This window comes from Balaenoptera acutorostrata, chromosome 16 (assembly GCF_949987535.1).
Source record: "Balaenoptera acutorostrata chromosome 16, mBalAcu1.1, whole genome shotgun sequence".
NCBI lineage: Eukaryota > Metazoa > Chordata > Mammalia > Artiodactyla > Balaenopteridae > Balaenoptera > Balaenoptera acutorostrata.
Genome location: NC_080079.1, coordinates 76,545,556 through 76,572,383, shown reverse-complemented (window position 1 = coordinate 76,572,383; position 26,828 = coordinate 76,545,556). Strand labels below are relative to the sequence as shown.

Sequence of the window (26,828 nt, the reverse complement as noted above, 5' to 3'; positions counted from 1 at the left end):
CTGTTATGGGTTGGCCAAGGCGAGGGCGAGGGTGTAAAGAGGTGGAGTGGGAATGGGGGTCCAGGCAGTGGGAGGTCAGGACTGCCGAGTTCTAGGGCTTTCTATAAGGGAGCTGACTCCCAGTTGTGGAAGTTCAATTTGGTCTAATTACTACCTTCAGTTTAAGTTTTGTCTCTTCTACTACTTGCGTATCTCTGTGATCTTGGCCTCTCTCCATAGTCTCTCTGCCACTGTCTGTTCTGGGCCATCACGTGCACCTGGAACACTGCAGTGACCTTCTGACAGGCTGTACGTCTGGACCCACTTCCCAGTAGCCCATCCCCCATCTACCCTCCACATCGTAAATGACATCTTTATTTTTCATTCATCTTTATTCAGGTGATCCATCAGTGACCTCGGTGTCCTTTATCACAAAAGTTTATTTCTAATTAGCAAATATTATGTATGGCTTATGCTATTAACTAGAAATGAACTTTAGAAACGTAGGGTTATGCTTTTTGTTGTGGACCCATTGTTAAATTCACCATTTTGTGGCCTAATGAAACTTTCTCCAGATTTCTTTAATTCAAATTTCTGTCTTCTGACTGGTTCCCTCGCAAGCTCTGGGTAAAAGAGGTACAGGGATTGGCAGTGTGAAATCAAAGAGTCAATTTTGTCTCCAGTTGCCATTATATATTTTTTAATGTCTAGATAAATGAAATCACCCTCTTGTGCCTTCCAGAAGGTCACTTGTAATAGCTGAATTACTGGAAATCGTTTCCAAGGGAAAATGTATTTCAGTGTTATAACTCAGCATTTTAAACACTGTAAAATACCTGAGTGTACTATCAACAGCAGCATGGAACACATTCTGTTGTACAACGGCGTTCTGTGTGAGAGGCCAGTTATGGCATCTGTCCCCTCATGTGCGTGGCCCTCTCATTAAGAACGCGAGGGGCAAGGTTCAGATGCTTAATAGGCATGCTGGCCTGACCTGGGCAAGGCCTGAGAAGCATTTGTTTGATTATATATTCTCCTTAAGCCAGATCTTCTTTTCATTGTATTCTTTTTTCCTTATACCTTTTAAAATTGGCGTGGCACCTCTCTGTTATACCCGTTTGTTAATATTAAGTGAGGACTGTAGCTGGCAGCAGTGATGTTCTGTTAGAGCAGATGCTCCCCATATTGGATGGATAAAAGCTGGACAAGCGTACAGGTAGTACAGGGCCAGTTTTCATTAAGATGTTAGCAGTGTCACCACATTGGTGTTGCTTTGTTTCCTCGTATGGACGCCCTGACTTTCATATCCCCCCCTTCCGCCGACAGGACTGTGGAAACAACCAGCTTTGATCTGTTGCTAAAGACGGATGACGACTGTTACATAGACTTGGAAGCTGTATTTAATAGAATCGCCCTTAAGAATCTGGATGGGCCTAATTTTTGGTGGGGAAAGTAAGTTAAACATTGTTAAGCCATTGGCGTTCATTTCATGTACTGAGCAAATGTTAATTTAGAATGAAATATACAAGTCACTTATCATAAGAAAAATGTGGTTGAGATAGGAAATTTCCCTCTTAGGCCCCTGGGTCACTATATTTTATTAATCTACAATTAAAGGGGAAAAAACTCTTAAATGGAAAACCTCAGACTAATGGAATGGAGGGACAGTGATGTGGCTTATTATCCTCATGCCCGGCATATTAAGTGCTGCCCAAGTTAGAAGCTGCTGTACATTAGAATAAATTTGTGACACATTTCTGAAACCGTTTTCTATGTGTCTTTAGGAATGCGATAGGGATTGGTGATTTATTTTTCATTTATTTAAACTCCACAAATACAACTTGGAGAGAATTTAACATATCAGTCTTTTATATAAAACACCACTAGATAAATAATTCCTGTCCTTAGACGAAAACAATAATCTCTCATTCTTCTTTCCTTGCTTCTACAGCTTATTCCTTTGTAGTGATAATTAAGGACTCAAGCTTAACTAGTGGTAGGCTATGTGTCAGAGCAACACAAAGAAGCCGACTCATGTTGCATGTCAGTTTCAGATTGAATTGGGCCGTTGACCGGACCGGGAAGTGGCAGGAGCTGGAGTACCCCAGTCCTGCTTATCCCGCCTTCGCGTGCGGCTCAGGGTATGTCATCACCAGGGACATCGTCCACTGGCTGGCTGGCAACTCGGGGAGATTAAAGACCTACCAGGTAATTAAGGATTTCTGACCTAAGAGTACACTCACCAAACAAGCTTTATCCCACTCAGTATTCCATCATTAAAAGCACAGCCAGCTGATCTTGGGGAGAGGCATGTTATTCATTCTAGATAGGAGTCAGCCCTCAAAGGTTAGGGATATACTGCTATCCCTCAAATCTTGGCTCTAAGTTCTATTCCTGAATCTTTGAGCCTTCTGTTATGTTTTCAGCCTATATTTAAAGGTATAGGCCCTAAAGGAATGTAAAGATTTATATTCATAAGAAGGAAGACTAAGCAAGCTTAAGACTAAGCTTGCTTTTTTGCTGATTGAGAGATAGCAAATAAATAAATAAAACTCTGCCTGGTTCTTAGATCCAGTGCATCTTTCATACCGTTAGTGCTAGAAGTTTAGGGTCCACGAGAAGAGGGGCTGGCTGCTTACTTAGTGTGTATAGTCAGACTTCATTGTGGTGTGTGTGTTTCATGTTAATGGCAGGTAGCTTTTACTTCATGTATCAGTGTTGTAATACATCCTCAGCACTGCATATTAGAATAATCACAAAACAAAGTAGAAAGATTACTTACGGGAATGGGTGTGGCATTGTCTTTATAGATGAAACAGCATTTAAATGTTTACATTTTAAACTTTATGGGGCCTGTGCAGGGTGAAGATGTAAGCATGGGCATTTGGATGGCAGCCATAGGACCTAAAAGATACCAGGTAAGCAAGCCTGAGCGGGGCTGGCCTCTGGGTTCTGAAGAGTTCAGCGAGGTTTCTCTATCAAACCTTGGGCAGAACAGTGAATGGAAGGTCTTCTGGCATCATCACTGTGCTCTTGATCTAATTCACAATAATCTGCCTCGATCTCATACAATATTTTTCTGAGTCTAAACCAAAAGGAAATGTTTTGAATGGAAGCTCTCCTGCTCACAATGAACTAAGTTGTTATACGTTTGATCAGAAACTCTTTGCAGCTTTAAAACGTAGAAGAATCAGCTGACCCCAGGCTCTGGCAGTGGGGCAGCTCCACAGACCAAGACCCCAGCTGCAGGCCCTCCCAAGTGCGGGCTGCCGCTCCAGATGCTCGGGGGGGACTCTCCGTCCCACCCGTCCAGCGTCAGGGCGGAGACACACAGGCCTCCTCGGTTTCCTTTACTACCCCTGGAGGCTCTCGGCCCCCAGGGGCACAGGGCTCTGTAGGAAGGACTGGTCAGTCTCCTGTCCCCAGGCGTGGCCTGTACGAGGCACACGCTGACTCCAGGCCCTTCCACTCTCCAGTTTCCTCTCCTTTGCCACCAGTTCAGCCATCCTTTAAAAAGACATTTTTTATTATATCCCTCCTTTCTATGTTCTCAAATTGAATGGGATCTATATTCTGCTATATTTGCTGGAAACAGAAGCCAGTCCACGGAGCTGGGAAGTAGGCTGGTGGGTGAAAACTCCGACTCTGAGTCTGACAAGACTCCATTTCGATCCTTCCTACTCAGCCTACCAGCATGAACTTCACCGCGACCTTGAGCAAGTTTCTTCACTCTTAGTTTCTCATTTGTAAAAAGGAAATAATTCCTACCTCACAGGGTTATTGTGAGAATTAAATTGGATAATATTTATAAAGCACTTGGTATTGTCCCCCGAATATTGTAACCATTCCCTCAGTACTTGCTGTTGTTCATAATGCTATTTGGCCACCTCTTCTCCAGTAGCAAATACGAAACTCTGCATTTGTGGTTTCCACACCCTCTGCATAGAACACCCTTTGCAAACTCTTAATGCACACACTGCACTGTTTCTTTATTCCACAGCCTCAGGGTCACCGGTGTGTGCTTTTCCTGTCCCCCACAAACTGAGTGGGTTCACACATGCACGTGTCTTTGAAATAACTTCAGCCTCACTGGGATCTGGAAGCTCCTGTATGCACGATTTCAGCTGTCTTCCAGCAGGGTGTCAGGGCTCCCAAATCAGCTTTTGTTTCATTTTTCAACAGGACAGCCTGTGGCTGTGTGAGAAGACCTGTGAAACAGGAATGCTGTCTTCCCCTCAGTATTCTCCGCAAGAACTAACACAGCTGTGGAAACTGAAGGAGTTGTGCGGTGATCCTTGTCGGTGTGAAGCAAGAGGATGATGAGGTCAGTTTGCAGTGTTAAAGGTCAGGGTGGGTGAATGATGATCTGAGCGGAAGTCTGAGGAAAGCCCAAGGTTTGGCCGCAGATTATATGGTCTTTCAGGATAGTTCTTGGCTGGCACTTTCACAGGTCACCAATGTGGTATTTCTTAACATTTGCACAAAATTTCCTTTTTAAAAATCAACAGATACTGTAGTGTAAGAAAAAAATTACTTATATATTGGAAGATGATTTGAAAAATACCAAATTGTTTATAAAAGAAAAAAATATTTCCAAGTCCTAGTGCATCATTTCTGTTAGTAATTTATTACCTATCAATCATTTTTGGTTAAAACTTGGCCTAGTTCAGAAATCTTGAGTAGTAAGTGGAAGTTTGAATTTCAACCTAGATTGCAGAATAGCTCTGGATAGCGTAAGGATAATTAAGGGCCAAAAAGAACTCACAGAAATGCTGTGTGATCTGTGATCACGTATGAGCAGTGGTCACTGATACCAAAGTCAGGGGTTTCTTGAAATCATGTCAGATTTTGTGGATCTCTCAATGAAGTGGGCAACTTGAAAAGGAACCAATGTAACGCTGAGTTTTGGACCTTGGTTTTTAAGTTCATTTATTAAGTGGACTAATTCCACCCAAGTTTCCTTTTGCCATTTAACATAAATCCTGAAGACCACAGCTTAGTACTCCTATTTTCTTTAAAGTGCTAAAATTTTGTGAATATAAGTAAAATCAAACACGTCTCAGGGTTTTAATGCCATAGGGAAGGATAGTTCTAAATCCTTGGCATTGAAAGCATCTTGCTTTTCTTCCTTTCATTGCCTAATGTTTACCTCATGTAACTGAATTTCAGTCAGCACTAGTAAGCTTCTGTAGAAGAATGTCGTCTCAGTTTAGGTATAACTGTAGGGAAAAGCATGTAATTAATTTTTGTAAGTACTCAAAAAAAACAGTGCAACTGAGAAGAGAAATCATAGCATTTGTACTACATAGAGGATGTGCTTCCTTCAGTTTAAGGGACGTTTCCCAAAATGACCAACCAAATCATTTTAGTAACCTTTTAAACCAGTAGTGTCAATAGCGGATTCCATTAAAAGTCTTATGAAGACACTAACGTGTTCAGATTTTCTTAGACTAGCGAGGTTCTGTTTAGTATCTAAATCTTCTCATAATGAAATAAATTCTGAAAATCGTTACTAGGTGCAAAGCCTTTATTAGGGCTGTTATATACAAGCCTGGAAACGGTCTCTTCCCTATGAAAAATACAGCTGTTTTACACTTAGGGCAACTTGTAAAACCTCATTTTTTTTGGACCAAATTGGCCCAATAAGTCATTTATTTCCGAACCCCAGTCACGATAAACGGTCTAACCTCTGAATTTTATTAGTTGGCTGTTACCATCGCACTAATAGACAGTCTCCATTTTCCACAGAATAAAACTGTAATGACTGTTGATCATTTTCTAGTTCAATCTCTCTGCCCGGCATCTAAAATTAGACAAAGGGGTGCGGGTGATTAAGACAGATGTGACGAAACCTCCCCCAACAAAGATGTATGGTTTCCATTTAGAATCAGACCATGTTACGTAGAGACATAGCTTAGTAGCAAGTCATACTGTGGGGAACTCAACTTGACTTTGTGTTTTGCTGGGCAACTTACTTTGGGACTTTCGTAGGACAACAGAAGTTCTGACACAGGAACTTTGAGAAGACGTGACAGCAAGCCTTTCACCTTTTGAATTGTCATGGATTCTATCAAGGAAAAGAAAAACCATCAAGTTCTCTCAAAGGACAGTTACCTGTAAAACGAGCTCACGTGACAAGACCACAACTGTAATGACAGCTGTCACTGTCATTTCATACTATCAGTGTACCCAGGTAAATGATCAGGGAACGGCTCACCCACCACGTGGGCCACCAGATCACAGTGTCACCACTTAGGGGGTCGTTTGGGAGGCTGGGGGAAATGGAGCCGATGTTTGACCTAAGTGCCCTTTGATGATGAGTTTTCATACCATTTCAGCGGTGTTTAATATTTCCTCCTTAACCTGAATAAACCAGAAATCATATTCTCAGCACAGAAGAATAAACGTGAGTGAAATCATTAACTTTTTAAACCTTTGTGATTACTTACGAGTTACTGAGAGAACGCTGGCGTGGGGCTCGGGCGCCATGAGGACGCGTCTCAGTCTCTCTGGCTTTAGTTTCCTCCTCTGTAAAGTGAGGTGTAGACTAATGATCCACAAGCCCCCTTCCGGCGCTCCCAGTCTGTAATCATTGTGGTTTATGTGTGTAATGCGATACACATACAGGGGACCACCAGGCATGGGAATGTAACTTAATGAGGAAAAGCTTCGGTTTGTTCAGAAAACACTATGAACTTCTCTCCAAAGATGGGTGTGGTAAATACTGGATGTCTGATTATGAACAATACAGTTTCTTTGAAGCTTTAGCTGGAGGTACAGCAATAGTGTGGTGTTCCTACAACGATCACATGTATTCAAACAAATATTTTTCTATCAAAAATAATTTTTGTAAAAGCTGTTTTTATGCAACTTGTGATAATAAATGTTATCTTTATTTTAGAATAAAAACTGGCCCTTTTCTTGTTTATGTATTGAATATAGACACTAAATAGACTACAGTGTCGATTAACATAATTTGCTCTTTTATTTGTGAATATATGATAGATAATCTTGTCCTTTCAAAAGATTTAGGTGGACTGGCTTTCCTTGTGCAGAGGGTGGTTAGTGCTGGCTTAACTCTGACTGCTGAGTTCAGAGAATATAGGACTCAGATTTGGAATAGCTTGAAGCATAATTATGACATATAATTTCTCTGGATTATTCTTATCTCTGCTAGTTCCAGCTGAAGACGAATGAAACTCAGACACCGTGGGAGGTGGGGGAGGAGCCACCAGCCCATCAGCCCGGGATGGCGCTCTCCACAGTCCCTGACCCAGGGGGCTCTGCGCCTTCCCAGGGGAAGCCCAGAAAAGGAAACTTAACACAGCCCTAGCGAGAACATTCTTGAGCACGTTCCCACAAGTTGATTTCACGTAAGAGAAGGAAAAATGCGAACACGTCCAAAGCTAACTACTTGTAACAAAAAGTCCTGGTCCTCTCCCACTCGTCTGTCCCCATGCATGCCCTTACTGACAGTAGTTAAGTCTGAAAACAGAATAATGAAGCGGGGACCACTCGTTTTAATTCATCATTATGTAACAGTAGCAACATTACATGGTCACAGGCATAGAAACTGGATTTCTAGTAAGTAAAAATGGAGCAATACTGGTAAATTGATACTAGATGATGTTTCTGGATCATAAAGGTACTTCTTTTGGGCACAACCAACGCCTTCCATAAGCAATACCATGATAAGCTTGTTTTATTTAATAAAAATGAATTAAAAAATCAATGTGAATTCACTGCACTGACAGGGAAACAGAAGGGTATTTCACTAGTCATTTATGGTAATAGATATTTTATTCCTTCTTCAAATCCTCACTGTGCTAAATTTAGCTGTTTATATTTTAGTATTTAACTGTGAATCAAGTTTAACCTTGAGATTCAGACTGTAATTTTTCTTTTGAGTGACAGTTTAAGGTAAGTTACATTGATCTAATTTGTTGACATATAAAAGTATTTTCCAAATAAAATCAGTTCCAATAGCATCAAGGTTTAAAGTTCTGAAGTAGTTTTTTTCAAAGAAAACCATTTCAAGTGTGTCCATTAAAACAGCGTCCAAGAGCTGTCTCTGCAGGGGGCTCCTGACTGGTAAGGAATAGAAAGCACCCAAGCCCAGTGCCAGCACATCTCTGGCCTAGGAAAGCCCCCGGGGCAGCAGTGTGAGAAGTAACCAGCAGAGGGCCTGGGGGAGGCCCCGAAGGGCGAGCGCTCCCACGCTACTGCCTCTGGCTGAAGAGGCAACCACAACAAAGCTGTTCTCTAGATGCGCTGAAAGTTATGCGAGACTTGAACTTTCAGGGGGGAGTGATGTTATTAGCATGGTGTTAGCATCTTAGAACGTAAAAGCCCACAACTTCAGAAATGAATGAAATGTTTTACTTCCAGCCACCTCGTGTTGAGGGCCAGCGATTCAGAAGCATAAGCAGAGGAGAGAGAGAGAGCCTCATTCTTACCTGGCAGTCGTTTCTCTATGACTTTCTGATCAAGTTGATTAGGATGTTTTATCTTCAGTGCTTGAAAGAAAAAAGGAAAGAGACGAATTGAGCCCTGCTGTAGGAAGGATTTACATCACATGCACATTACCAGCCATGGCCAAAGGATGCAGCTCTTCATACAACTTGGCTCAAATCCCACTAAAGGAATAGGATGCTTATTGATGTTTAAAATTCCTTCTATTAATACTTCAGTGAATTACTAACGACGACAAAAAAGAGCTGGACCAACATTCTACGGCTTTCCCGTTTCTCCTTAGTACTTCTTTCCTAACGGTTTATCTAGGTTTTCAAGTGTAAGAAAAGCCACGAATTTCCAAATCACAATTCAGTTCACTACTCAGATACTTCCCACACGTGCAACACTGTTAAATGAGTTTAAAGAATGGGAACTGCTAACATGTTCAAAATCAGAATTCACATATGTTTGAGAGTCATCATTTCTTTAAAAATTGAACTACTCCTCCAGGTACTTACTTAAAAGAAACAATCCCTATTAGGTCATCACTATCTATTTCAGCATCCAAGGACTCAAATACAAATAAGCGGTCTTTGAATGTGGGGTTCTTACTTAGTAGCTGGTTTTTGAGCAAAAATGGTTGTTGCACTTTGAGTTCCCCATCTTCAGGTGCACCATATTCTGTTTAAGGAGAAATGAAAAAGGATGAATGATAAACCAAAAGGCCACTGTAAGGGAAAAAAAAAATGTACAGGTTAAGTGCCAACCTAGCCTTTTCCTTTCCCAGGATGAACCCAGCAGCAGCTGGATGCGAACCTGGGATCTGCTTCCTTTTACTTGGTTACCGGTTTAGTGTATTTTTTGGGGGGATGGACAGACAGCAACGGCTGCTAAGCCTGGAACCCTCCTGTCTTCTGTGCATCCCATCACTGGTCCCTAGAGACAAGAAGAGGCTGTGCCTGCAAATACTTCGAACGCTGACACGAAGCTTCACCTTTGGCCATAGTTCCCTTTGTTTCTGGGACCTGAGAGAAACTCGACTCACAAACACCTTCGCCAGGTTTCAGCCAGTCATGCAGGGCTGCTCTGGGCGCCCAGAACCACCGCTGCAAACCAGGTCCCCTGCCAGGAAAAGCAGCCCCCTTCTCCTCCTCTCACTTCTGCCAGGACCGCCAGGGACAAAATGTCTATAAATACCCTCCATGTGTCTGCTCTGTATTCTACATTCTTAGTGGGGAGATAGTGAGCCATACCTGCAGGGCTGCTCTAAAGCAGCCTGCCCTGCCCCCTGAGTGATTCAGAATTCACCTCAAGTGGCCAGGAAATCGGGCCAGCTAATGGAGTCATTTGAAAGCAGTTCCCACGGGAAGCTTCTCTTCCTTAAAGATAATGTTCCAGCCTGAAGTGTTCATGCAGCGAGCTTCTCACATTATTAAATATATAAAAAAGAAAATCGCATAAGAGTGAAATTTGGAATAATAATGAAATCAAAACAAAATGGAAAGTACAGCAGGTACAAAGAGTCCTGAAGTCAGAGCTTCAGTGTCCAAGGAGCCGGGCTGGAGGTCAGGAAGCACCTTGCACACCAGGGGCCAGGACTGGTGGGCCCTCCGAACAGAGCACTCAGGAAAACAACTACACTCAGCTCTCATGAACATTAAAATTACCTGGGGAGCTTAAAAAATACCAACGCCTAGGTTCCACATTAAATGCTCTTCATTTTAAAAACTCCCTAGGGTATAGCCAGGGAATGAGATGACCTGGAGGCCTTCCTGCCCTTCCTAAAGTAGGAAGTGGGACCCACCTCCTGAAATCGTAAGTTCATTGAGTAAATGCTAAGATGAGAAGAACTTCTGCTTAAGAGCTGCTTTCCCCCCTCCTGCTAAGAGATGCTGCAGATTTATCTTCTCTAAAGACAACTCTTTAATTAATTATCTGCTCCCACCTATCTGCTGGAGCCCCTACTGTCCATTTAGATGAGTATAAAAAAGCCCCAGTGGAGAAAAGCTACAACACTGAGGACCTCCTCTGACACCCAAAGGAAACTGTGTCCTAGTGGACAGTCCCCCCACCTCCGAGCCCCGTGAGGGCCCTGGTGCACAGTACGTACTGAGGCAGAGTGACTGGTATCTAGGATGGGCTGCAAGAAATTCCTCGTTTGGTCTGTTTTTGTCTGGATCTTGATGTCCACCAGCCTTTTTCCATTCGTTTCCGAATGCTTTTCGGTAATCAAGCTCAGCCCCACGCCTTTCCTCTCGTTGAATCTATATGGATGTGAAATAAAAGCAGGTCTATTAAAGCACTTTTCTAACGAGTGTGTCTTACACCCTGTCCTTTCTCCACCGCCTACCCGTAGAGAATAATAAAACTGAAAGGAACAAGACAATATATTTCTACCTTTCCTTTTTAACGTTAACAGAATCCAGGAGTTTCTTCAAAAAGAAAAGTGGATTTCAGTTTTATCCTTTTCTTCATGGGAGTATCTGGACTATGCCTGGGGCCCAAGGTCACAACATGAGGTCCTCGGCCTGGAGGAGCTGACTTACTGAGAGAGTACCCAGTATTCCTCCCCTGCCTCAAATGACAAAAACTGGGCCTGCCAGGGCAGCTAAGCAGCGGTTTTCCCTGCAGGCATCTGAGTGTAACACCACCTCCCGACGAGCTGGAAAAAACTGCCATTGAGAGGAAATAATACCATTTGGAGGAAACGACATCTGATACCCTTTTACGATCTTCCACTGTAACTTCTCTTTACACTGGACCGTTTGGTTTCTAGTTTAAGAAACACCTCATCAGGACACCAGTACTCACCGCACACTTGTTCAGGGTCCTCAGCTGACCGATCCTGGCGATGATGAACTGCCGTGTGGTCTGTGCGTCTTTGCTGCTTTCAGTCAGGGGGTTTCTGGCGCAGGACAGCGTATGCAGACTCTGTAACTTATCCAGCTCGTTGAAAAACGACCACTGAAACCCAGCAAAAGTAAACATATGAAAATAAACATGTTTCAGGCTAATTTTTCAGATTATTTGGACGAGCAGCAGAAGAGCAAAAGTCCCCAGTTCCACTGGAGGCACGGAATTTCACCAAGCAGCGAGCACCCACGAGGAAGACCACACACTTTACAACTGTGCCGTGTAAACTGACAGACAGGCTGGTTAAGTGCGAATTAATCTAATTTCTTTCTTAATAGTTTTGGGTTTGTGTGAGGAGTTTCACTCCAAGGAAGCATTCCTCTTTCAATTTAAAATATTCTTTGATAGCAGGAACCTACAAACCGCATCATGAGAATGGAAATAAGTGATAATGTAAGTACATACATTCTGAAGAAGCTCTTACCTGTGATATCCGATTGTCATTTAGTACCAGGTATTGCAGGGAAGGAAACATTGATGTTTTGCACCCTAGAAGAAGGAGAATTAAGTTAACACAGTAGAAGGGAAACAAAGCTGAAGTATGGGGGAGCCGGGGGAGGGGTTACTGAATAATCTCATATACCAACTCCAGCGTCTGGAAAATGTATAGAAGAAAGTCCAATGTCAGAAAGGATTAGTTGTTCTAATCTGAAATGTAAAAATGTTAAATTTGATTACATAGAACAATATAAAATGCTATGGGCTATATCAACCAGACTAGATTTGTAAATTTTTTCCTACACCCTAGGTTTTGATCCCATGAGAAATGCTTAGAAACCTTAAAGTCCAATCTAGGTCATGCAAAGTGGACTCTCTGTGCTACATTCTGATGATCCTGCCATCATCAAACAATTCCTGGGCCTCCTGCTGTGCTAGGTGCTAAATGGGTGTCAGAGAGCAAAGAGACACAGTCTTACTTCCCAAAGTTCAATGAATGAAGACTTTGGTATCAGCACCAGGGCCAAATTATTCATTCTTCAATGATCTAGTACAGACATAGACTACACTGTATGTGGTTCACAAGTCAATTCTCTAAATGAATTCAAATAAAAATTTCCCAAAGGGAATTACTCAATTTGGGAATTCCATCATCATTATCATATTTCCACTGAGAAACTATATATAGCATAGGATCCATTCACTAAAAATTTACTAAGAACTACTGTAATAGGCATTTTAGGAGCGGGTTACCTGGGCAGATATGCTATTAGAAACAGCTGGTTTTCATCAATTAATTGATTAGAAGAAAGGTCTAACAACTTGACCGTCTGTAGAACATCAGTCGGCCTGTATGGAAGATAAAATTTTTTCAACATAAATTTAATTTCTTAATTATTTTCAAAGATACAGCCTTAAAATACCTGCATCTGGTGTTGAGAGGTCAGGGGGTGGGAGGCAAGTATATGATATGAGTATAAAAGGGCACCGTAAAAGATCCTAGTGGTAATGGGAATGTTCTGTCTCTCGACTGGACCAGTGTCCTAGTTGTGATACTGACCGTAGCTTTGCAAGACGTTACCAATGGGGAAACTGAGTGATGGATACATGTGATCTCTGGGTACTGTTTCTTATAACTGCCCGTGAATCTAAAATTACCTCAAAATTAAAAGTTTAATTTTTAAAAAACTACATGTGCCTGTATAATAAATAAAATCATTCTCAACAGTAAATTTTCATTAATTTGAATCCTTTGAGAATTTGCTGTGAATTTGTCCATGTTTAAGTTTGTTTTACATACTAATGATACCAACACAAGAGGAAGATTAGGCAACATATTTAATCTACTTAAGACAACAAGCTTTTTACACACAGTCATCCCTCAGAATCTATGGGGGATTAGTTCCAGGACCCCCACGGACACCAAAACCTGAGGATGCTCAAGTCCCTTACATAAAGTGACACAGTATTCGCATATAACCTACACACATCCTCCATATATTTTAAATCATCTGTAGAGTACACCTAATACAATGTAAACAGTTCCAGTGCCCGGCAAGTTCAAGCTTTGCTTTTAGGAACTTTCTGGAATTTTTTTTCCCCAAATATTTTCCATCTGTGGTTGGTTGGATCTGTGGATGCAGAACCTAGGGATATGGAGGGCTGTACTTTGGTACATTGACCTTAAAAAGATAATGCTAATTTAAAATCCATTATTTAATCCTTAGAGCATATCCTACAGAACTTCCACTTAGAAACAGAAGTTAAATACATTTATGTAAAACTAATACAATTCATGGCTTCAAAAATATTTAATTCAAGGCTTTCACTGTGATGGGGTTTCCTCAGTTAGAACCTCTTAGTGAAGTCTGAGTTGACATTCTAATTTGTGAAGGCAATGAATAATAAGCATTTCTCTAATTCTTATTTGCAAATCCTCCTAAAACTTAACGTTAGGTATAATTGAGATCATTTATTTATTCAGAGTGACTAAATGATATGCAGCTACTTGTCAGAGAGAGAATGATTATACCTCTTTACCCTTGAAGTTTGGAAAAACTATAATACATAAAAATGCTTTTGAATTAAAAAAAAAAAAAAAAAAGAATGACTAAATGGTGACCGATGCATTGATGTAAAACCCTGGTTACCTTTCTGAAATGACGATACTGTTGGACTCAAGGTACAGTTTCTCAAGGACAGGACACCCAGAGGCACAGCGGAGCACCTGGGGGGAAAGTCAAGTCAGGGTGAGGCGGCCTCGCTGGTCATCTTCCCCACGTGCTTATCACTAGAACCTCCACATGGATGCAGTTCAGCTGCTGTTGTAGAAATAAGTGCCTTTGGGACTTCCCTGGCGGTCCAGTGGTTAAGACTCCACGCTTACAGTGCCGGGGGAACAGGCTGGACCCCTATTCAGGGAGCTAAGATCCCGCATGCCGCGCGGGGCGGCCAAAACATAAAATGAAACGAGGTAAAATTAAAAAGGAAAGAAAGAAATGCCTTTGGACATTTTGTTACAGACTCTCTCTCAGGCCGGGAGTGCCAGTGGACGGCTGATAAAATTACGGTGTTAAAGGGCCACGCTTTAATGACACGGGAGCACACACTTCGGGCACCTGGAACCAACCAGGATAGGTATCAGCCCATCATTCAGGCATATCCTGACCTGTACAAAGTGGAACTGGAGATGGTGACCTAGCACGTTCTCATTATTGGATACAGTTTGTTTAACCAACGGAAGGAAACATGTGAAACGCCTTTCCTTACTTCTCAATGCCAATCTGGGTTTATAAAGAATGTACTAATAGGACAAACTTTCTCAATAACTATTTCTACATTTTCTCACTGGACCTTTACTGCCATCTCCACCTCCAGAGTCTCTCCGTGCCCTTCCTTCCTGTTCTGGAGGGAGCAGCTCTCAAGGAAGGAGCCCTAGGAAGGAAGTCGGGCAGCTGTAGCCACGGACGGCCCAAGTGAAAGGCCACTTATCTCTTGGGGAGGTGCCCAGGTGGCACTTCACAGATGAACAGCTTTGCTGGGATGTACTTATCTGCACTTGGTTTGAAAGTGGAGTGTTCTGGGTGTGTGAAGTCAGTTAACCTCTGACAGAACTGAGTAGTACCAGATCTAAGTTCCAAAGGCTGCAGGGCCCAGGACCCACGAGTCCACTCTCAAACCCAGCTGTGTACACGAACAGTGGCTTCTAGGAGCCGAACTGCAAACAAGAAAAGGGTGTGAGAACCTTTCTGAGGCTCGGCCTCGGCCCTGAGAACACTCGTGGGGAAACTCAGGCAGCTAAAAGCTCAATCCAGAGCTATCTCTAAGGCTTTTCAAAGCTCAGCATGTACTTGGTGCAGACCATCAGGAGAGCCACTGCTCAGGAGACACCAGAACTCATCAGAGGCACCAAGAGAAACAGGATGGATTCTGAGATACCAAATTCTAACTATGAGGATTTTGTAACTCCTTTCTGTAAGGCCGTTTAAAGAACCCTATTATCTGGATAATAGGATGATTAAAATGAAGCCACCGTTGGGCTTCAATCCCCCATTAAACCAAGAATTTAAAACTGCTTATTACTGGGTAACAAACCAAAGAAATATGTTTACCTCCGTCCATGTAATTCCTATCCGGTTAAGGACTAAAACCTTCAGTGCAGAAAATGTTCCAGTTGGAGATGGTGAACTGGAGGGAAATTTTAGTTTGTTTTCACTGTGTAGAAGAAGAGACACGATGAGCTTATGGCGATAGAGGAGGCCCAACTGAGACAGTCACTGAAAGCAATAGTTTGGGATTTGATATGAGGAGTCTGGTTTGTTTCAACCTTAAAATGCGATTGTACTAAACACAAAGTGAGTCAAGACTGTCTAATTTTTAATAGTTACAAGATACAACTTGGTATCTGACATGCAGAGATGTGTTTATGGGGTTAGGGCCGCGGTGAGGCTGCAGATTTCCTGAAACACAAGGCTCAGGCATTGATTTGTGAGGTCAGCTTCTGGCTTCACAAGCTGCGGCTCTGGACACTGTAAAATTCAGTCCCGTTCTCAAGAGTCTTACTGACGTGCTAGGTTGTGGGCTAGAATTCTGCTTCTAAACAGAGCCTGCTAACGGGATGGATGAAATAAATTACTGCCCTAAAGTTCTCTCTCAAGATCCTAATCTCAGAAGGTACCCCGTATCTTTTTCTTTCTCAGAAGGTATCCCATCTTGACAGTCATTGTGAATGAAGATACTATTAAAGCCGTTATTTCCAGAAAAGGTGACGCCATGGGTCAGAGTACACTCTTTGCTCTATTTGGAAGGACAACTAATTTAGGACTGTCCATCTCCTCCACCGAACCTGCCTGAGCCAGGGACAACTCACCTGTACGTGTAAAGTTGGCTCAGGTGTGAAAGGGGGAGCCTGGCCGAGCCCTTGGAAAGTTAGGTTCTGAGATTAAAACTAATCAGATACTCAAGAAGGCCTGGAAAATTGTGACATTAGTAAAATACAGAGCTCAGTGAAAATTCCTTATCAGAACTGAATTAAGCAGCACCCCAATGAAATGACTCATTCCTAAAGCAATTAAGTGCTGGAAGGTTGAGAATGTACAAACACCTTTAATCACATCTCCTTCTCCCCACTTAAATATCAAAGTCCCCAGGTGGGCCATCTTCTATGGTCAGGCCCATAAGAAACATGAAGACCTTCCAGCTCAATATAGTAAGCCACCCCGCCACGCTGCCCGCATCAAAAGTAAAACACGTTACCTATTAATGAATCACCTCAGGTGACCATTTGAAAAACTAGAATCATCAAAGACTATTAAGGAATAAGCTAAACTTAGATAAATTCAACTAAGCCGTCCTCCCCACGTCACTCCCACAGAGAGGCTGACAGGCAACCGCATGTTCATACCTGAGATTAAGGACTTCCAGGTGCTTGAGCTGGTCAGCAATATCTACGACTTCATCCCATGATGACAACAGGTTTTTTGACAAATCTATGCTTCTAAGATCTAAACGCACATGTTAAGAAACAGTAATATGGAAAGATTCATAAAAGACAGGATATTAATTACCTCAATTCTGGAACATGGGATTGTTCCCTTTTCACTTTATACCTTCTATTCTGCTTGAAATTTTTTCATGAGCACATATTACTTTTACCCATTTTAATCATCCAGCTGTTCATCCAGAAACTAAAAAGTTCATTGTCACATGCTGCAAGCTTGAGACAGACACAGACAATCAAATGAGTGAGAACCAAACGTCAACGCTAAACCATTCTAGCATTATCCGACAAAAAGAGAAAAACCAACAGTGATGGCAATTGTGATCATCGAGCACCTCAGGTGCGCCCATGGGCCTTGCCCTTGGCACTGAGGAGCCCCTGCAGCCTCACACCTAGCACATGCATCTCCTCCTGGAGGGCACCGCTGAGCTCTGTGCTGCAGGAATCCCCAAGTAAGGAGAGGCACCTCCGGGGGCCAACAGGGTTAGCTTGGACACGTGTTCAAAAGTGCTAAGAATGGCCTGCAATTCAGAGGGTCTCCTGTGGATTGGACGGAGTGAGTGTGACACCCACCGTCCCTGGTACAGGAATCCAGAGGGGGTAAACCAGTAGAACAGAAAGAGAAAGGCACCTGATGCCAGGGGGGAGTGGTGGCAGTGCCATCAAGAGGCCAAACCCCTGGGCAAGAGACAGAAAGAAGCTTGGAGCAGGACTGGACCAGCTCAAGGAGAATCTTACATGCTACTCTGATACGTACAGAAGCTGTTCAGCTCATTCCTCTATTCTGCAAATAATGATTGGGGGCCAGGTGTCTAGCAGTGAACACGTCGATCAGTAAGCACGTGCATCTCCGGTGTACCAGATACAGACACATATCAGAGTACCAGCGCCGGGCCTGCAGCAAAGGGGGTGTGTGAGGAATTTATACACGTTGCTCACGGAAGACCACCTTCTCTATAAGGTGATATGTGAGCAGAGAACTAAAGGAAATGAGGGAATGCCATCCTGGAGAAGAGCATCAGGGCAGAAGGGATGACATAAGCAAAGGCCCAGAGGTCGGAACAGGTTTGGCCTACGGCCGGGACGGCAAGCTCCCGTGTGCCCGGGCAGAGGGGGTGGCGGTCTGGAAGGGAGGTGCCCGAGGCGTCGGGAGCCAGGCCAGATCACAAAGGGCCTTGCAGGACCTTTGTTAGTCTCTGCCTGAAAGGGGAGCTACTGGTGTGAGCGGATTTAGGCCTTTAAAAGGTCACTCTGCTGCTGTGCTAAGGAACAGACTGCAGGGAAACGAAGACGGAGCAGAAAGAGGAGGTGGCCGGTTCCTGAGCAATCCGGCTCAGACCAGACTGGGGCGCTAGAGGGGATGGGGATGTCGGGTTTGGTGTCCTAACAGGAAAGCGGAGCTGCTGGGACTTGCCGCTGGATTCAGATGAGAGAGGTGAGAAAAAAGGAAGAGTTACATTAACTCCAAGGTTTTTGGCCAGTGCCACTGGAGCTGCCCTTTACCGAGACAGGAAAGACTACAGATGAGCAGGTTTCAGGGGACTTAACGTCCCGGCGTGTTCAATTCGTGATGACCACGAGACACCCAAACAGAGGTATCAGGTACACAGCGGGCAGACAGGTCTGAGAGGGGACGGGTCTGGGCTAGAGGCCGAAGTGCAGGAGCCCGGCATCTGCAGGCTGCACACGTCTCCTCAGGAGCAAGTGTAAACAGAGAGGCCAAGGGTCAGGGGTCTGAGCCTGGAGCACAGCGACCTCTGCAAGAGAGACTGAGGAGGACAGGCCAATGCAGGAAAGAGAACCAGGATCAAAGAACAACAACCACCTGCATCCCGTGTGGTCCACTGGGTGCCGGAGGCATTCTCCTTTATCACGGAAGGAAAGAACGGAGGCGCAGAGCAGTCAGTGACTGTGCCGCCTGGTGCAGACAGGTGTGAATTTAAACCCAAATCAGCCTCGATCCAAAGCCCATTTTCTTACAGCCCACTATGCCACAGGGCGTCTTCACGCATAAAACATGGAGAAAGTAGCTTTTAATAAAAACAGTGGCATCAATCGACAGGGTTGGTTGAAGAGGAAAGCCTTTTAGGCAGGTACCAGTTAGGAAGCTCCGTGAGGTGGCAGGAAGCGGGAAAAGGCGGCAGTGGAGATGCACAGAAGAGGATGAACCCAACCCGGCCGGCACCGGCAAGCCAGACCCTGTGCCGGCTCCCGCTGGCTGTGGGTGAACTGGGGCCAGACAGCTAAGGACCGTTCTGACGGCTTTAAATGCTTGTGTTTTAGGCGGTCCTGTAAGCATCCACACAACCTCCTCCAGTTTGCTGGTGGGTGGCAGGCCTAAGCTGTTTACTCTTCGGCTCTTCAGGGAACAGCTTGCCGGCTCCCGACCTAAGGAGACTCTAGAAGAACCTGGGGCGCAGCAGGGACTTGGAAATAACGCCCAGAACCCTGGGGGCAGGATTCTTATGCCCTACAGATGAGACACAGAGCAGCACGACGCGTCCAAGCTCCGGGTCTCACTGCCGGCAGAGTGAAGTTCAGTGGTGGAAACAGCAAAGAAAAGCTGGGCTTTTTTCCCCTAGCAGAACAACTACCACCTAAAGGTGCTGAATCAAACAGAAGGAGAAGCTGCTAAGACACCAGCTGGACAGAGCATCCTCGGCAGCCACCTGGCCAAAAGCTCCCTCTGAGGGTCTCAAAGCCGCCGCAGGAGCAGAGGGGCTTGACCCCGACGTGGGCGTTCCCTCCGGTCCCCGCAGCGCGGCCCCTTGTGCCGCCCCGTGTCCCACGGCCGCTCCACCCTAGCCGCGGGCCGTCGTGCGATGGCTGAGCGGGGCCGTCTCAGGGCTGGCGGTCCAACTCCAGCCGCCCTTTGTTTCCACCACCTCTGCTAACTCTGGGCCATTAAGTTGGTGGGAAAGGGTTCGAGGCCACTCATTCTCCACTCACTCATGCTTTCCATTGTGTAGCCAGAATTACACATATTTCTGCCAGTCTGTACAGAGCACAGGGACCACCTGCATTCTGATACCAACTCCAGACAGGCCAACAGTCGTGAATGTCGTCCCCACACGCGTGTGCACGCACACACACACACACACACGCGCACAGCCCAGGGAGTTCCTGGTGCTCTTGCTCCTGTGGGCAGAGGACCCTCCCCACGTTCAGACCCACCTGCGGAGGCACCTCTTCCCCAGCGGAGCTCTCCAACCTGACACACTCCCACTGCCTTCAGCCCCAGCTGAGCGAATGACCTCAGAGAGGAATCAGCTTAAAAACGGTGACTGGATTAAACACACCAGGCAATCCTTCAACTTCGGGCAAGAATTCAATCAGCAAGGGCAAGGCATTCATCACCGAGTCTGCAGATATCGGCGGAGACTTGGTTATCTCACCAAACCTCATTGCCTCACGCCTTGGGGGACATTCTTCCCCAGCAGAGAGAGCGGGTATAAACAAACGAGACGCTGATTCCCCAGCACACTGCTGACAACTCCAATCAACCAAACAATTCACACGCCCAAACCCCTCTGCGGACCAGATCTTCTCTGTGTTGAAGATGAGCCTTGAACCGCCCGATTCCCAGTCTTCCAAAACCACTTAGGAGGAGGCCAGGCAGATGACAGAATGCGCCGGGCACCTCTGTGGCACTCTGCTCCTTACAAGCTCCATTCCACACCCCGAAATGCCCTGACCCACTGCCTAACCTGCAGAGGGAACGACCTTTCCTGTCACCACAAAGCAGGCACTGCCAGGCTGGTTAGAAACATTTTGCTCAAGCAAGCTACTCTCATCTGCCATCTCTTCAGTCAAGAAACCTGACCGTAAGCTGCTACCTTTTGCATAAACTATTATGTACAGACTAGGCAGACTTAAGGAATTGGGAGAAGACCTTATAAAGTCAGAGAAAGTCTATTTCATTCGCCACTGGGTTTTTTTTTTTAAGGCCAAAAAAATGCGTTTATTTGGGGTTTGTTTGGACTGCAGCCCAGGAGACACAGATCCAAGCAGCACTTGAATTGTGTTCCACCAGACTACAAAATGGAGCAAGTTTATTGGGAATTTTTTAAAACTTACCTCCTGTATTTTTAGTTGTGGGAATAAGAGTAATACAGGGCCAAAAAAACACACTCGCAAGAGAAGATAGAGATAAGAGATGACAAACTTCGGAAAAGCCTGTTTTGAGGTATTATAACAAAACTGCATCCAGCTGCATGAACAGGAACCTTAATAAAGGAAAGAGTTTATCTTCCTCCCTCACAGGAAGGCAGTTGGGGGTGGCGCAGTGGCCCAGGTACCATCCAGGATGCCGGCCCCTCTCATCCTTCCCTCCCAGTCCGCCCTGGATGGTGTTCTTCCCACAGGTTGGCTGCTGGGCCCTGGGCGTTCTGTCTGCGCTCAAGGCCGGGGAGGGCGGAGGGCAATGAACAGAAGCAGATCCAGCCACGTCTGTCCCCCTTGAAGGAGCCCCAACCAGAAACTCTCATGTGACATCTCCCTGGTCGGGGCGAGTCACACTGCCTCACCTGAAAGCAAAGGGTCTAGGAAGGTAACAGTTTACCTGGGCGGTGACAACCCCAGGTGAGACCAAGTCCCTGTTAGGAGAACGGACACTGGGTAGGCAACCAGGGTGTCTGGCTCAAGTGTCAAAGCCAGTCAGACCCCAGTGACGAGTTCTCATTGGGAAGGATACTAGGACAAGCTTTGGCAATTCCTCCTTTGTCACCAGGACCATTTACTGCGCAGTTCCTCAAAGAAACTTCCTGCAACTTGCTCAGCTGACTGCATGAAAAACACATAGTTCACATGTATGCATAAACACATACGATATCCATCGGCCCTTTAAAAAATTGAAAAGCATTTCAGACATATAAAAAGGCACCAGAAATAACAAATTCCAGTAGCCACCACCCAACTTAAGAAATAAAGCATTACTTTAAAAAAAAAAGAAAAAGAAATAAAGTGTTACAAACATGACACACATAAGTGAAGCCCTCTGAGTCCCTTTCCATCATCCCCGCCCCTCCTCCTCCTCTGTTCCACGTAGGGAACCAGGGCACTGCGTTCGACGTTGACTGAATCTTAAGCATTTCTTAATAGCTTTACTACATATTTCCATGTCCCTAAACAATTACAGTATTTTTGTATATTATGAAATTTGACATAAATGGTAGTGTACTGCATATATCCTCCTGCAACTGATTTTTTCCCTCAATAGTATGTTATTCAGCAGTAAGATGTAGCTATGTGGACACGTGCTCCAGAGCACGCACCTTCACACCTTGTAGTTTGTTACTATATGGAGAGACCACAGGTAATTTATTTCCTCCCCTGGGACAGGTAGATTAGCCCAACAGTGCTGAAGGACACACCCCTGTATAGTTTTTGCACTCACGTGGGAAAGTCTCTCTAGGGATACAGCCTAGAGAGCGTGAGTGCGTGTCTTCAGCTTTTTTAGATACTCTCAGAAGCCACTTTTTCAGTGTAGAGAAGCTGTGTTGTTCTGTTCATTAAAAGAGCCCATGTGTTACAGAACACAGGGCCTGGAGCCAGACTGCCTGGGTTCCAACCCCGATCCCACCGCTCCTCTGGCCTGGGGTGAGTTAACATCCGTGAGCCTCCGAGTCCACATCTACACACCCACATCCACGGCAGCGTCACTCACAACCGTCATATGTGAGCAAACCAAGTGTCCACTGACCGATGAATAAAGTGTGCTCAATCCATACAATGGAATATTATTCAGCCTTGAAAAGGAAAGAAATTCTGACACATGCTGCAACATTTGTGAACCTGGAGGACATTATGCCGAGTGAACTAGGCCAGTCACAAAAGGACAAACACTGGATGCCTGCATTTATATGAGGTGCCTAAGTGGGCGTCGACTTCACAGAGACAGAAGTAGAACGGTGGTTGCCAGGGGCTGGGTGGGGAGAGATGCGCAGCTGTTACTGAAGGGCTACAGGGTTTCAGTTTGGGAAGATGGAAAGGTTCTGAAGATGGAAGGTGATGACGGTTGCACAACAGTGGGAATGTACCAAACGCTGCTGAACTATACGCTTAAAAATGGTTAAGATGGTAAATTTCGCATTATGTATATTTTACAATTTTAAAATGCTATGATAATTCTTTTAAATTTATTTATTTATTTATTTTTGGCTGCGTTGGGTCTTCATTGCTGCAAGCGATCTTTCTCTCGTTGTGGTGAGAGGGGGCTACTCTTTGCGGTGCACGGGCTTCTCACAGCTGTGGCTTCTCTTGTTGTGGAGCACGGGCTCTAGGCCCGCGGGCTCAGTAGTTGTGACATGTGGGCTCAGTAGTTGTGGCACATGGGCTTAGCTGCTCGGCGGCATGTGGGATCTTCCTGGACCAGGGCTTGAACCCGTGTCCCCTGCACTGGCAGGAGGATTCTTAACCACTGCGCCACCAGGGAAGTCCATGCTATGATAATTTAGTGAGTCGGTATTTGTGAAACTCTCAGAATATTGCGTGACATACACTAAGTCACTTTATAAGTATTTATAAAAATAAACATAAAACTGACAACCTTTGGGGGGAATACTAAGACCACCATGCAAGGCATCAGCTATTACAATCACCAGAAGCTAGGGGGAAAAGACAGCAGCAATGTTCCAGGGCAGAGGCTCCCAAACTTTCTCAGTTCACAGGGCCCTTCACAGTGTTTCAGTAATTTTCCAAGGTGCCCCTAGGCCAAAAGAAACGCCTCACAGTTCCATTTAGTAAGCAGTTAGGGCCAAACAACTTAATAATTATTTATGTCCTACCAAACTAGTGTCTGTCTAGGGGGCACTACACAACTTCCCGAACCCTGGAATCAGACTGGACCCTCACCACCTCCTTTTCCCGTTCCATGATGATTTTCAGGAGATACTGGCTTTTCTTTCGGCACAAGAACGGCCAAAAACCCAGCTCTGCAGGGAAATGACACCATGGAAAGGAACAGTAGGAATATCATGAAACTGAACTAGCTCCAACTAGTAGTTTGCACCGTGTCCGACAGATGTCACTGTTTCCCTCTAAAATTCAAAATATCCTGTTGTGCCCCAGTGAGTTTCCTGCAGGCCCGGGAAACCTTGGTACAAAGCTTAGGGATCCAGGTCTGAATTCAGACACCACTCCAGAGCCACAGCCATCTCCAAGGAGAAACCACACATAATGGTCTTTATTTGGTTTTGATTCCTTTATTATGTCTTTTCTCGGTGCTACAAACTCAAAGCTGGTCAGCTGGAATTAATCAGGAGACAATACAGTGGCTGAAAGCAGAGGTTTCCCATCACCATTCACGGCAGGATCTCAACCGCTATTCCCAACGGCTCTAACAGCTTAGGTGTTACTTTGGAAATGAGGAAGCGGAGGCTTAGAAGCCAGAATTAACTAACTCTAACTGCTGTCAGGGCTAGAAAGTGGCTTAGCTGACACCTGAACCCAGCCTGACTGGCTCCAACATTGGGTCCTTCCCAGGAAAGACACTAGCTAATTACTGAACACACTGATACTCAGGCAGTAGAGTCCTTCACCAGAAAACTTCATGAGTTATGCAGCTGCTCATAAACTAGGGGAGGAAAAATCTGTTCGCATCTGTTGTTAATATTCACAGAGCCCATGGTGCTCTCTGAAAGAGATTAACCAATGGGGGGGGAAAAGCCTCTTTTGGGTAAATGATACTTAAATATTTGCATTTTTTTTAAGGACTTTGTATTTTTTTTTTTTTATAGCTACTTTATTTTTTATTTATTTATTTATTTTTGGCTGTGTTGGGTCTTCGGTTCGTGCGAGGGCTTTCTCTAGTTGCGGCAAGTGCGGGCCACTCTTCATCGCGGTGCGGGGACCGCTCTTCATCGCGGTGCGCGGGCCTTTTTACTATCCCGGCCCCTCCCGTTGCGGGGCACAGGCTCCAGACGCGCAGGCTCAGTAGTTGTGGCTCACGGGCCCAGCTGCTCCGTGGCATGTGGGATCTTCCCAGACCAGGGCTCAAACCCGTGTCCCCTGCATTAGCAGGCAGATTCTCAACCACTGCGCCACCAGGGAAGCCCAATATTTGCATTTTAAATGGAAAAAATAGGGACTTCTCTGGTGGTCCACTGGGTAAGGCTCCACGCTCCCAATGCAGGGGGCCAGGGTTCGATCCCTGGTCAGGGAACTAGATCCCACATGCATGCTGCAACTAAGAAGTCTGTGTGCCGCAACTGAAGGAGCCCGTATGCTGCAACTAAGACTCGGAGCAGCCAAAATAAATAAATAAATAAATAAATAAATAAATAAATAAATAAATAAATGGAAAAAATAAAGCAAAGAATTCTAACCCTATGAAGCACATAGCTCTATAAATCAACAGCAAAAACCATTCACGTTAGTTCTCTCTCAGTGGTGCATTAGTCATGACTCTCTTTTGTTCAATTTATATATTCTAAATCCTCAACAATGAATGTATATTGTTTGTAATTAACAGTCAAGTTATTGCTTTTTCAAAAATCTTGATTTATTTTGAGTTTTCTTTTTCTTTTTTTAATGCTGGTCATCTGTGCTAAAAAGCAGAGATATCAAGAAATGAATTTACTGGGAGTTCCTTGATGGTCTAGTGATTAGGACTTGGTGCTTTCACTGCCATGGCCCGGATTCAATCCCTAGTTGGGAAACTGAGATCCCGCAAGCCGTGCAGTGTGGCCAAAATTTCAAAAAAAATTAAAAATTTTTTAAAAAAGAAAGAAATGTATTTACTCTTCAACACTATCCCCATGTGCACTTAAATTCTGTATCATGTTAAATCTTAATGACAATAATAACAACAAGAGCAACAAAAAGATAGCAAAGAATTTTACTCTGAACAAAACCACAGTTCAATTCTTTTACTTTAGAGACAAAGTAAAAGATCGCAGGCCTATGCCAAGTAGCGGCAAATCTACTCTCCAAAGTGGCCACCAGGGGTCATTACTTGGACGCCTCATCCAGGTCAGGGTCAAACACCACGCACTGACCATCGCTGCTAAACCAGTGTAACCTGGGAGGTTTGTGTGCAGTTGTGCGCGGTTCTGTGTGAATATCAGCTTCCGCACTCTCTGGTTCACGCGGTGCCTCAGAATGAGCAGTGAGCCTGTCTACAGGGCATCACTGTGTTCAGAGAGTTGGGGAAGACAGAGAAGTTCAAATGCAGCAGTTTCAAAATGCATTATGTAGTGCCCCTCAGACTGCTACACAGTCACCTGCGGGTACTTCTTAAAAGCAAGAGCCCATGCATGGTACTCTGATCTAGTAGGTCTGGGATGGGACCCAGGATTCTGCATGTTTCGAAAGGAACCCAGATGATGAGGGTGTGCAGCAGAGATGGGAACCACTGGGTTCTAGAAGGTGCCACCATGCTACACGGCACCGGTAACAATGTAGACTTCTGTTTCCATTTTTGACTCATCATCCAGACGTCAACCTTAGTTCCCTAATAATTAGTGAATACAATAGAGTATGGTATAAATATTCATAATGGGCAAATCAGTGTTTTATTTCCAATCTAGGAAAGTCCTGTGCTAAAATAAGGATTTTAATTTCCCTGAATACCCAATCCTTGGATTCCTCTGATCTCAACTTACTGTTTTGCAGAAAAGATAAGACGACTTCGGGAGCAAAGTTCTGAGCACTGACGTGCAGTCAGCTGACCTTAAATTCTGCACTTTGATGAAACTGTGAAAGTCGGCTCTACCATTATCACTTCCACTTACCTTTGCTGTTTTACAACAGAGTCAAAACCAATGGTTTCCACAGGTTTATTTCCAATTGTAACAATCTGCTCTTTTCCCTCTTCCTCTGGTTCATCCTCTAACGCATAGCGGTTCTTAATCGCAGTGAGAAAGTCTACTCCAAAATTTACTTTGTTTGGACGAATGAAGGATCCTCCTGTTGGGTGCCTGGGAAAAGAGAGGAACAGAAGAGAGAAAATATCATCTATGGGGACCTTTAAATAAGATGACACACACAAAAATCCTTTATAAACTGTCACTCTGCCACAAATATAAAATGCATTTACAAATATATT

The 26,828-nt window shown here is 44.6% G+C and overlaps 2 protein-coding genes across 7 annotated transcripts in view; one reads left to right on the top strand and one right to left on the bottom strand.

The window, feature by feature from the left end:
• The window catches only part of B3GALNT2 (beta-1,3-N-acetylgalactosaminyltransferase 2), a 49,255-nt gene extending 44,956 nt beyond the window's left edge, over positions 1-4,299 (top strand). For 2 of the 3 annotated variants that reach the window (XM_057531610.1, XM_057531609.1), the window contains 4 exons: positions 1,306-1,431; positions 2,028-2,187; positions 2,841-2,897; positions 4,162-4,299. In XM_057531610.1, coding sequence (XP_057387593.1) covers positions 1,306-1,431; positions 2,028-2,187; positions 2,841-2,897; positions 4,162-4,299 — 481 coding nt within the window. Of the gene's footprint in view, positions 1-1,305; positions 1,432-1,930; positions 2,188-2,840; positions 2,898-4,161 lie in introns of those variants that run through there. The other variant, XM_057531611.1, reaches the window with a different exon arrangement.
• TBCE (tubulin folding cofactor E) overlaps positions 2,767-26,828 on the bottom strand; it is a 121,243-nt gene continuing 97,181 nt past the window's right edge. Inside the window, exons 4-19 of one of the 4 annotated variants that reach the window (XR_009005744.1) lie at positions 26,515-26,700; positions 21,477-21,565; positions 16,688-16,787; positions 15,396-15,498; positions 13,935-14,011; positions 12,538-12,633; positions 11,930-11,994; positions 11,771-11,835; positions 11,245-11,397; positions 10,544-10,697; positions 9,046-9,114; positions 8,436-8,495; positions 5,955-6,046; positions 5,667-5,782; positions 5,129-5,198; positions 2,767-4,469 (exon numbers count right to left, since the gene is read on the bottom strand). Coding sequence is in view for 3 of the 4 variants with exons in the window: in XM_057531607.1 (XP_057387590.1) it covers positions 5,690-5,782; positions 5,955-6,046; positions 8,436-8,495; positions 9,046-9,114; positions 10,544-10,697; positions 11,245-11,397; positions 11,771-11,835; positions 11,930-11,994; positions 12,538-12,633; positions 13,935-14,011; positions 15,396-15,498; positions 16,688-16,787; positions 21,477-21,565; positions 26,515-26,700 (1,402 nt within the window). In the remaining variant the exon portion in view is untranslated. Of the gene's footprint in view, positions 5,199-5,488; positions 5,783-5,954; positions 6,047-8,435; positions 8,496-9,045; positions 9,115-10,543; positions 10,698-11,244; positions 11,398-11,770; positions 11,836-11,929; positions 11,995-12,537; positions 12,634-13,934; positions 14,012-15,395; positions 15,499-16,687; positions 16,788-21,476; positions 21,624-26,514; positions 26,701-26,828 lie in introns of those variants that run through there. The other 3 variants (XM_057531607.1, XM_007170767.2, XM_057531608.1) reach the window with 3 other exon arrangements.